This window comes from Miscanthus floridulus, chromosome 18 (genome assembly GCF_019320115.1).
Source record: "Miscanthus floridulus cultivar M001 chromosome 18, ASM1932011v1, whole genome shotgun sequence".
Taxonomy (NCBI): domain Eukaryota; kingdom Viridiplantae; phylum Streptophyta; class Magnoliopsida; order Poales; family Poaceae; genus Miscanthus; species Miscanthus floridulus.
Genome location: NC_089597.1, coordinates 128,913,089 through 128,923,925, shown reverse-complemented (window position 1 = coordinate 128,923,925; position 10,837 = coordinate 128,913,089). Strand labels below are relative to the sequence as shown.

The following is a 10,837-nucleotide window of genomic DNA, read 5'->3' as shown; positions in this document are numbered from 1 at the left end:
GGCAGGCGTGGGTCTGCTCTTCATCTCACCCCTCGGAGTGCACATGCGCTACATGATTCGGCTTCACTTCGCCGCCTCCAACAACGTGGCCGAATACAAGGCCCTCGTCAATGGCTTGCAGATCGCCATCGAACTTGGAGTACGGCGTCTCGACGTACGGGGCGATTCGTAGCTCGTCGTTGATCAAGTGATGAAGGAGTCGAGCTGCCATGACCCCAAAATGGAGGCGTACTGCAAGCTGGTACGCCGCCTAGAAGACAAGTTCGATGGCCTCGAGCTCAACCACATTGCGCGAAGATTCAACGAGGACATGGACGAACTGGCAAAGGTGGCATCGGCACAGGCCCCGATCCCCCCGAACATCTTCGCCAGAGACCTCCACAAGTCCTCCGTCAGCTACGCCTCGGCGGCAGAAGAGGGCCCACCGAATGAGCCCACCATAGGGCCCGAGGTCGCCTCTATCACCGAAACCCCTGCGGCCGAGCATGAGGCCATGGAAATCGACGCGGAGCCTCCCGAGGCCGACCAGGGTATGGACTGGCGAGTCCCGTTCCTTGATTGCCTTGTTCGAGGAGAGCTTCCTGCAGACAGGACCGAGGCCCAACGGCTTGCGCGATGAGCCAAGGCTTACGTCCTCAGCAACGGCGAGTTGTACAGGTGAAGCCCATCTGGTGTCCTCCAGTGATGCATCACCACCAAGGCAGGCCAAGCCCTACTCTAGGACTTGCACGTGGGAGCCTGCGGGCACCATGCAGTGCGTCGAACGCTCGTCGGAAACGCCTTCCGCCAGGGATTCTACTAGCCAACGGCGGTGGCTGATGCCACCAAGCTGGTACGCTCCTGCGAGGGATGCCAGTACTACGCATGGCAGACGCACCTCCCGGCCCAAGCCCTCCAGACCATCCCCATTACATGGCCGTTCACCATGTGGGGGCTGGACATGGTTGGGCCTCTACAGAAAGCCCCTGGGGGCTACACCCACTTGTTGGTAGCTATTGACAAGTTCTCCAAATGGATCGAGGCTCGTCCGACCACCCGAATCAAATCTGAGCAAGCGGTGCTGTTCTTCACTGATATCATCCACAGGTTCGGGATTCCAAATACCATCATCACCGACAATGGGACGCAATTCACCGGCCACCAGTTCCTGACGTTCTATGATGACCACCACATCCGTGTGGTCTGGTTGGCTGTAGGACACCCTAGGACAAACAGCCAAGTAGAACGTGCCAACGGCATGATCCTACAAGGTCTCAAGCCAAGAATACACAACCGGTTGAAGAAATTCGGCAAGAAATGGCTTGCCAAACTCCCGTCGGTCATCTGGAGCCTAAGGAACACTCCGAGCTGAGCCACGAGGTTCACACCGTTCTTCCTGGTCTATGGAGCCGAGGCCATCCTCCCCACTGACTTAGAGTATGGTTCCCCGAGGCTACAAGCCTACAACGAGCAAAACAACCACACTGCCCACGAGGATGCCCTCGACCAACTGGAGGAAGCCCGAGACGTCGTGCTGCTACACTCGGCCAAATACTAGCAAGCCCTATGATGCTACCAAGCCCAGCGTATTTGAAGCCAAGACCTAAAGGTGGGTGACCTGGTGCTGAGGCTGAGGCTGAGCAATAAGGGCCGCCACAAGCTGACCCCGCCATGGGAAGGGCCGTACATCGTCGCCCAAGTACTAAAGCCCGGGACCTACAAGCTAGCCAACGAGAAGGGCGAAATCTTCACCAACGCTTGGAACATAGAATAGCTACGTCGCTTCTACCCTTAAATTCCCAAGCATTGTACAATTTTCCTCGAAATACAATAAAGAAGCGTTCTTTAATTGTTCTAAATTTTCGAGAAATCCGCCGAGCCCATCGGTACGGGTTTGGCGTTACGATAACGCTACAAGGGAGAATCGGCTCTGCCTCTGCAGAACCGAGCCTCCCTCAGGGGCTAGAAGGGGGGGACCCCCCAAGTCCCAGACACCGTTTTTTAGTCGTTCTTCGAAAAAAAAATTCTACGCCAAACTCTCTCGCGTGCTTTGACAGAACAATCGTAAAAAACCTAAGGACCAAAAGCTCGTCTCGGGGCCAAAAGGCCGGCCGAGCCATGAGAACGGCCTATGCCTCTGGGCTATGACAACTCCCTCACCACCTTTTCACCCGAAGGGCAGCTTTGGCTCCAAAGAAGTTTTTTGCATTCGTCCAAGAACGAGACAGAGGGCAGAGGCTCGAAAATATAATAGAAAACGATTAAAAAACATATATACACAAGTACTTTAAAAAAGGCCTCGACGGCCACAAGCGTCATGGTACAATGATGTAAGTCCTAATCTATTTACATGGCCCCTTTGGCCCAGGTTAAAACTCAGGGTCGCCAGCATCGGCGGTCGGTGCAGGAGGAACCACCTCCTCTTCGAACAACTTGGCTAGTGCCATGCCAGGGGCCTCAGCCGCCTCCACCAGCTTCAAGACCTTTTCCTCGGCCTTCTCATCATCCTCAGCCATGACGTAACCATCACTGATGGCCTCAAGGTCAACGCTGGCGTAGTGCGAGGAGACGATGGCCAGGGCGTGCTTGATGCCCATATGTAGCACCCCCCGGAGCCGCTCGTGGACTCGGCTGCTCAACGCGATCAGGCGGCTCCTAAGGGAGCTACCTGACTCGACTCCCCCGACCTCTAGGGCCTTGTAGGCGGTACGGGTGGTGCTCTGTAGTGCGTTGTGCTCCCAGATCTCGGCCTCGAGCACCGCTTGCACTTCGATGGAGGCCTCAACTACCTAGGAGACCTCCTTCTCCAAACCTGCACCGAGACAAGCGGGATGGGGTTAAGCACAAAAGGAAACAAGCCAAACAAGGGCGAAGGCCAACAGGACTCACCCTCGGCCTTTTCCCTCCAGGCTAAGACCTCGACCCGAGAGGCCTCGGCCACCTTGACAGCCTCTGCCAAGGCACCTTTCGTCAGCAGGTGCTCACCCTGCTCCGCCCCTAGCTACCCGGCAACGGCCTTGGCAGAGGCCACCGCTTGTTCAGCCTGAGAGCTGAAGGTGTCCCACTCGCCAGCCACCCAGGTTAGCTCCTCCTCCAGCTCCTTGATCCGCGCCGCCAAAGGGGCGGCCTGCTCCCGAGCTGTGGCCGCCTCGGCCTTCATGTCAGCACAGCGAAGGCGGAGGTCCTCCACCTCCACGCTCTGCGCCGACAGAAGCTCGTTGGCACCAGCGAGCAGGTCCTTCTACTGCCAGAGCTGGTCCCAGACGTCCCTCTCCCACCGGAGGAACATCGATTTCCCGAGGGACCGGACCTCGAGCTCCTGGATAGGCAAAACGCACGTCAAGTACTGCGAGAGAACTCAGAAGAAAGGCGACGTGGCACAAGAGAGGAAAGCACATACCCGAGCAACACCGGGCAAGTCCTCGGCCACAACGGATAGCGCTGTCCGCAGCGACCGCCCCACCAGTTGGCAGAATTGCTCGAGAGAGCTCCAGCGCCCCCCCTCAGCCATGTCCTCAAGGGCGAACAGAGGCTCCCCCTCAAGGTCGTCCTGGCTCCGCCACAAGACACGCGGGCTATCCCACCCGTAGGGCTCGAGTCGTACCCGGACGAGGGCCAAGCTCCCCTCGCCAGGAGTCGGGACTGGCTGCTCCACGGTGCTGGCCGCCTTGGCGTCCGCCACCTCCTTCCCCCGAGAAGTATCGTCGAAGGAGATTGAATGAACCTCCACCTCTTGGGCGTTCTCCTGCGACGGCGATAGGTCTTGGACTGGGGGTGGTACCGAAGCTTGCCCTGCCTCTATCTCCACATCCTAGGCCACCCGCCCTGCCTCCGTCTCCGCCACCTCAGCCTCAGCGGTCCTGGGAGCTCCAACCTCCACCACCTCGGCCTCGGTGGTCCTAGGAGCCCCGGCATCCGCCACCTCGACTTCAGGAGCCCTGGCCTCTGCCACCTTGGCCTCGAAAGTCCTGGGCGCCTCCTCCCCCGCCTGCTCTGCGGCCGCCTCGGTAGCCTCTCCTTGGACGACCAGCTCCTTAGGGTCGGTCGTGGCCGACGCCGCGCCACACTACAAGGCGGCCTATGCGTCTACCACCCATCGGGCGATAGAACTGGTGCTCACCTTGAGCGCCTTAAGTGGCGCCAGGGTGGGCGCTTCCGCCTGACGCTTCCGGCTGAAAACAAACCACTCATGAGGTCAGCATATGACCAAAGAACAAGTGGGAAATGCTGTGAAACTCATGGAAAAAATGCTTACCTTGAACGGGGAACCAATACCTTCCACACCGCGTCCCTCATCCTTGGCGGTGGCGGTGGCAGTGGCGGTAGCAGTGGCATGGCCACCGTGTCGGCCGGAATTGGCCAGCCCTCGCCCGACTCCGACGCTCCCTCGACCCTATGCGGAGGCGGTTGAATCGCCCCCGCCATCACCCGCTCCACCTCCGCCGTCGAGCCCATCGGGCTGACGGCGCGCTTCCCCGACGCCTGTGTCTCGGGCGTGTTAGCCTCAGCCCCAGGGCGGGCGGCCGCTAGTGCCGAGGCGCTCTCTCCTCCTCCTCCTCCTAGAGACACCAGGTCGCTCGCCGATGCCACGGGCGCCGTCTCCCTAACGTCAGGGAGGTGGTCTAGGGGACCCCGCCCCACCTCGCTCTCATCGTTGTCGCTCGAAAAATCCGTCGATGTTGGTGACGGAGACGGCTCCTCCGAGAGACCGTCGCACCTCTGTTGTCGACGACGTTTCTCTAGCTCGCCGCGCTCGAGACTCTTCCTCTTACGCCTTGCCTCCTCGGCGTCCTTCCGCTCCTTGTACGCCTCGGCGTGCGCCCTGTTCTTGGCTCACCGCTCTGCGTCCTCGGGAATGGGCGGCGGGGAGGCTCGCACATCCCTCATCCCCTCCAGGAACAGTAAACACAATAAGGCAACGGGCTGAAAAGGCGAGGAGCAAGAAGGACTCAGGGGCCGCAGCAACGCGCAACTCACCAGAGAGAGATACCCCCATGATGGGAGCATTGGGAATGGGGTCAGGCCACTGCTCCTCAGCCGCCCCTCCACCGTCTCTCTCACCCGATGCAGAATCTCCTCGTCAGAGAGGGCGACGGTGGACATCCGGATGCCATCAATCGGCTCATACGGTGTCATCTCGAACAGGCGCTGCCGCCGAGCCATCAGCGGCAGCACCCTCCAGCGGTGGAAGGCCGCCACGACCACGGCCACCGTAAGGTCGTGGCTGCGTAGCCTCTCCAAGGCCCTCAGGAGCGGTTGCAGCTTGGGCTGATCAACCAACTGGACGCCGTACCTCCACCTCTCTAGCTGGCTCTCCACGATCCGCCCGGTATAGGGGGGAAACCCACCATCATCATTACGGAGGTAGAACCAGCTGTTGTACCAGCAGTGGTTGGATGACGCGAGCTAGGCTGGGATGTAGAGGGGTTGCCGGTCTTGGCACACTTGGAGAGTGCAGCCGCTGGCCCTCAATGCCTTCCGCGTGCCCATCGTGCCCGCCGGCTTGGTGGTGAGCCTCGCCTGAAAGAGGTGGAGCCATAGCTCCCAGTGGGGGGCAATGCCCAGATACCCCCCACAGACGGCAACGAAGATGGCCGCCTGCGCGATGGAGTTAGGGTTGAAGTTGTGGAGCTCCACGCCGTAGTAGTGCGGGAGCACCCGCATGAACCGGTCCGCCGGCAAGCCGAGGCCACGCTCGTGGAAGGCCATGAAGCTCACGATGTAGCCATCACATGGCCTCGGCTCCGGCTCGCTCCCTAGAGCAATCCACTTTGCCCTGTTGGGGTCGGTGACCGGGTGGAGGAGACCGTCGTCGATGAGCGACTGCAGCGTCTCCGCGGACACGTCGGACGGACCCCAAGGATCCACCTAGAGGACAACAGTGCCACCTGCCATGGGTGCGGCGGAGGATGCGACTATGGCGGTAACACGTGCTCTCGCTTACTCTCTCTCTCGTCTCCTCCCCCTTCTCCCTTCTTCTCCCCGACGCTCTCTTCTGCTATTCTTGGCAACCGCTCGAGGGCAGAAACACGAGTGCAGGCAGGAAAGGTAAGGAGGGGTAGGGGAATGGCTCGTCACATGTTTATGAGGGAGGGAAGAAGGTGAACGGGTGGGCAACGAAACCGGGAAGATTATTTCCTAGATCTGGCACAGTTAATGCAGATCCGACTAAACCGCCCACGCGGCCACCTTTTTTTTATTAAACGCGCAAACAGTAATGTCCCCTCCGCAGACGTCGCGTCACATCCGCCCACGGTGACGGCAGGCGCTGTTCCGTCTCCCCGAGGAACCGCCTCAAAAGGCGCAACCGCCGTCGTCAGTCGATGGGAAGGGAATATTCCCCACCCGATTCCTTTCGGACTAAGGAACTAGGCACCGAGCCCGTTACGATCTAGGGGTTCGAAGGCTGGGCCCCCGAGGGTCTCGACAGCCGCCCTAGGACAAACAGAGTCAGTGACGGCTATGGGCGAGCCCGTACATGGCCGAGGCCCAAGCAAGCAATTGCTTGGGATGCCCTAAAGTCATGTCCAAGACCGGCAGGGAGGTCTCTGAATGGGATCCCACCGAAGGGAGGCACCGAGCCCCCGGGGCCAATCGAACGTCCCTGGGACCCACTAGAGAAGCCATCTGGTACTTTTGGAGTGCGTCTCTGGACTGCTAGCCAACCCCTATCAAATGGGGCACGGGCCTCCACTTGGACTTACCCGATAACAGCTCGCCGGAGGTGTCACTGCTCGCCCACTGAGGGTAGCCCGGCATACTCCACCCCTCTTTTTGAACGAAAAGGATGCGCGAGGGCCGCACAAAAAAGATAGGAAAACTCCTGACCGCCCTCTTGCTCCGGGCAGAGGCTCGGGGGCTCTTCCTGCGACCAGGCCAAGGCCCAGCGACCCAAACTTGCACCTGGGGGCTCAGCAAACATGATAAAACCCCTCACTCAATTGGAAAAAGCCCCTGGAGGAATAAATCCATTCCTCCAGGGCCTCGGGGCTACACCCGGCGGGTGCGCTCGCGTGCACCCACCGAAGCCTCGAGTACGAAACACAATTCCCGACAGGAGCTACCGCAAGCCAAGTCTCATCAAAACCTCAGGGAAAGTGCTCACACTCCCCCCGAGGCTCGGAGGCTACTGTCGGATACCATAAAAAGGGGTACCCTAAGCAAGAAAAGAAAAAATTGCTTAGGCCTTGTAAAAAACGAAACCAAAATGCAACCGCGGGCAAACCCCCATTTTGTCCGAGGCCTAGCAGGCTCAGCCCAAAACCATACCACGAGACCTCGGACGAGGCACCAATTCTCCAACTCGCCCAAGGCCTCGCACCATGAAGCCTCGAACGAGCCACCGATTCTCCGGCTCGCCCGAGGCCCCGCTCTACGAGGCCTCGGACGAGCGCCCCATTACCAACTCACTCGAGGCCGGCTCGGCATCAGCCCCATCGCCGCCGCTTTGACCGAATTCTCTGATGGGACGTCACATCCAACTAAAGCGCTCAACCACTCCCACAACGTCAGCCGCACAACGGCACGGTACAGCGGAGTGGCTGACGAGACGGAAGTCACATCGACGCCCTGCCATCCGAGACAGGACGGGGCGGGGGTTACCGGCCGCTGTGCTCGGCACTGTGCCCATGGCTGACGCTCATGCTACGCTGTGCTGCCTAACCCCTGCTCCTAGGATAGCGTGGCATGGAAAGTCATGTCCGGGTCCCTGTAGCCTCGGAATCGACGTACAAGGCCAACTGCTCCCTCCGAGCCTCGGCTACCCACTTTAGGGCTCCTGTAGCCTCGAGACTCGTGCCCGCCGAGCCACCCACGATGGTCTAGCCTCTGCATCGAACTGGGCCTCGGCTCTCCACGTTGCCAGCACTCTAGGACCGGCACGCCGCCCGTAGTACGCATCATGCCCCGTGTCGGGCTGCAGGAGCTCCCACGTCGTGCACAAGGCCTAGCTCCTGTAGCCTTGGAATCAGCATACCCACGCCACCGCATCAACTCGGCCTCGGCACTCCGCGCTGGTTAAACATACAGTGACCAGCACGCCTCCAAAAGAAGAAGGCGCGCCTTCTACCACAGGAGCTCCCACGTCGCACAGGATCAGACATGACCGGTGCATTGCTCTAGTGCACGAAGGACGAGACCGCTCCACCGACCACGCCGCCACAGTGACCAGCTACGGGGCTCGGACATGTCGCCCCTGCCAAAGAACGCCACGTAGCAAATACATGTACCACCCCTGAGCCTCCCTTCGACTATAAAAGGGAGTAACCAGGGCCGCTCCTAGGCATAAGAACACAACCGATGCAAGCTACGCATAACACTCTGTAACACACACTCCCTCACTGTAGGAGATCAACATCTCAAGCAACCCACACCGCAATTCACAGAGACCTAGGGCTAGCTCCCTCTCTTGCCCAGCTTGTAAGCCCCTACTACAAGCACCTCGGTGCAAGGAATACAAGATCACTCTCTCAGACTGGACATAGGGCACCTATTGCCTGAACCAGTATAAACCTTGTGCCTCTTTGCATCACCATCCAGGATTAGGGACATGTAGTACATTTTCACTAGTCGGTTGTGGGCCCGCCGGTCCAAAACACCGACACATATATTACTAAGTCTTATTGCCCACGCCATCGGGTACAAGATGGTTGTAGGCGCCCACAAAACTGTTCATGTCAGATGCATGTGGGAGGTTTTACCGTGTTCCACCAGGTACGGTAAATGCAGGCGCCCACAACACTATGGATGCCCAGATGCATGTGGGGGGCCTTACCGCGTTTTGCCTAGTATGGGAATTGATTCCACCCACAACACTGTAGGGCAAATGTCGGCGCCCTCAACACTGTTTGGGTTCTCTTAACATGCCTTGTGGACTTCATGTTATCCTTAGAACTGTTAACCTTAGTAATCACAGTCTGGTTATCGAAGTTCATAGAAATAGCCGGTATGGGTTTTTCAACAACCAATAAATCCATAAGGAGATCACAAAGCCACTCGGCCTCAGAGCCAACGGTGTCTAATGCTATGAGTTCTGCTTCCATTATAGACTTCGTTAAGATAGTCTGCTTGCAAGACTTCTAGGAAACAGCACCACCTCCAAGCGAAAACACATATCCACTTGTGGCATAAAGCTCATTAGCATCAGAGATCCAGTTGGCATCACAATAGCCTTCTAGTACCTTCAGGTGTCCGGTATAACGAATACCATAGCTCATAGTACCTTTTAGATAGTGCATCACTCTCTCAAGAGCACGCCAGTGATCATCTCCTGGGTTTGACATAAACCGGCTCAGCTTGCACATAACAAATGACATGTCAGGCCTTGTTGCACTAGCAAGATACATGAGCGAACCAATGATCTAGGAATATCTCAATTGATCCCTTGCTATTCTCCAATTTTTCTTGAATAGCACCCTAGGGTCATAAGCTATAGGAGCAGGTTCATAGTCACTAAACCCAAAGCGACTCAACACCTTTTCCACATAGTGGGATTGTAATAGAGTTACCCCACCATCACCTTCTCTTAGAAGCATGATATTAAGAATAACATCAGCCTCTCCCAAATCTTTCATTTCAAAATTATTAGATAAAAACTCCTTCACCTCCTCAATCACTTTGAGGGTGGATCCAAAGATTAGTATATCATCAACATATAAGCACAAAATAACTCCTTCACCCCCACCATACCGATAGTACACACATTTGTCAGCTTCATTCACAATAAAGCCAGCAGATGTTAGAGTTCTGTCGAACTTCTCATGCCACTGCTTAGGAGCTTGTTTTAGGCCATATAATGACTTTAATAATTTATACACCTTGCCTTCTTGACCATTTGCTACAAACCCATCCGGCTGATCCATATAGATCTCCTCCTCTAACTCTCCGTTTAGGAAAGCTGTCTTAACATCCATTGGATGAACGATAAGACCATAAGAGGCTGCCAGGGAAAGCAAAACTCGAATTGTAGTCAATTGGGCAACCGGTGAATAAGTATCAAAGAAATCCTCACCTTCCTTTTAAGTATAACCCTTGGCCACAAGTCTTGCCTTGTACCTCTCGATAGTACCATCAGGCCTAAACTTTTTCTTGAACACCCATTTGCACCCTATAGGCTTGCACCCATAAGGACAATCAACTATTTCCCAAGTTCCATTAGACATAATAGAATCCATCTCACTTCATACTACTTCCTTCCATAAGTCAGCATCAGGAGAGGAATATGCCTCTTCAATGGTCGTTGGTGTGTCATCCATAAGGTACACAATATAGTCATCACCAAATGACTTTGTAGTCCTCTGTCTCTTACTTTTTCTAGTGACTATAGTATCATCATCCTAAAGATTTTGCATATAGGGTTCCTCAATTTGTTCTATCGGAGTAAAATTTTCATGCTCATGGGGAATTAAAAATTCATGACCAGTCATGCTAGGTGCATTTTTCATGGGAAATTCATTCTCAAAAAATGTAGCGTCTCTAGATTCCATGATTGTATGAACAACCATCTCAGGAACACTAGAATTTATAATTAAAAATCTATAACCCACGCTGTGAATAGCATAACCACGAAAAACACAATCAACAATCTTTAGTCCAAGCTTTCGCTTTTTGTTTATTGGCACATTCACCTTTGCCAAACAACCCCAAGTTCGCAGGCAAGAGAGATTTAATCTCTTCTTCTCTCATTCCTCGAATGGTATAATTTCTTTGTTCTTTGTGGGCACCCTATTCAGGACATGACACGCTGTCAATATAGCCTCACCCCATCATTTCTTAGATAGTCCCGTAGTCTCTAACATGGTATTAACCAAATCAGTTAGAGTGCGGTTCTTTCTCTCTGCAATCCCATTGGACTGTGGTG

General features: G+C 55.9%; 1 protein-coding gene across 1 annotated transcript; it reads left to right on the top strand.

Moving 5' to 3' along the window:
• The first annotated feature begins 220 nt into the window (after window positions 1-220).
• LOC136524655 (uncharacterized) lies at window positions 221-619 on the top strand. Its single transcript, XM_066517937.1, has one exon. The coding sequence runs from the start codon at window positions 221-223 to the stop codon at window positions 617-619; it is 399 nt and encodes a 132-aa protein (XP_066374034.1).
• The last annotated feature ends 10,218 nt before the right edge of the window (window positions 620-10,837 follow it).

Excerpts from the sequence above, each read along its gene's own strand:
- LOC136524655 (XM_066517937.1), top strand. The coding sequence starts at position 221 with ATGGAGGCGTACTGCAAGCTGGTACGCCGCCTAGAAGACAAGTTCGAT.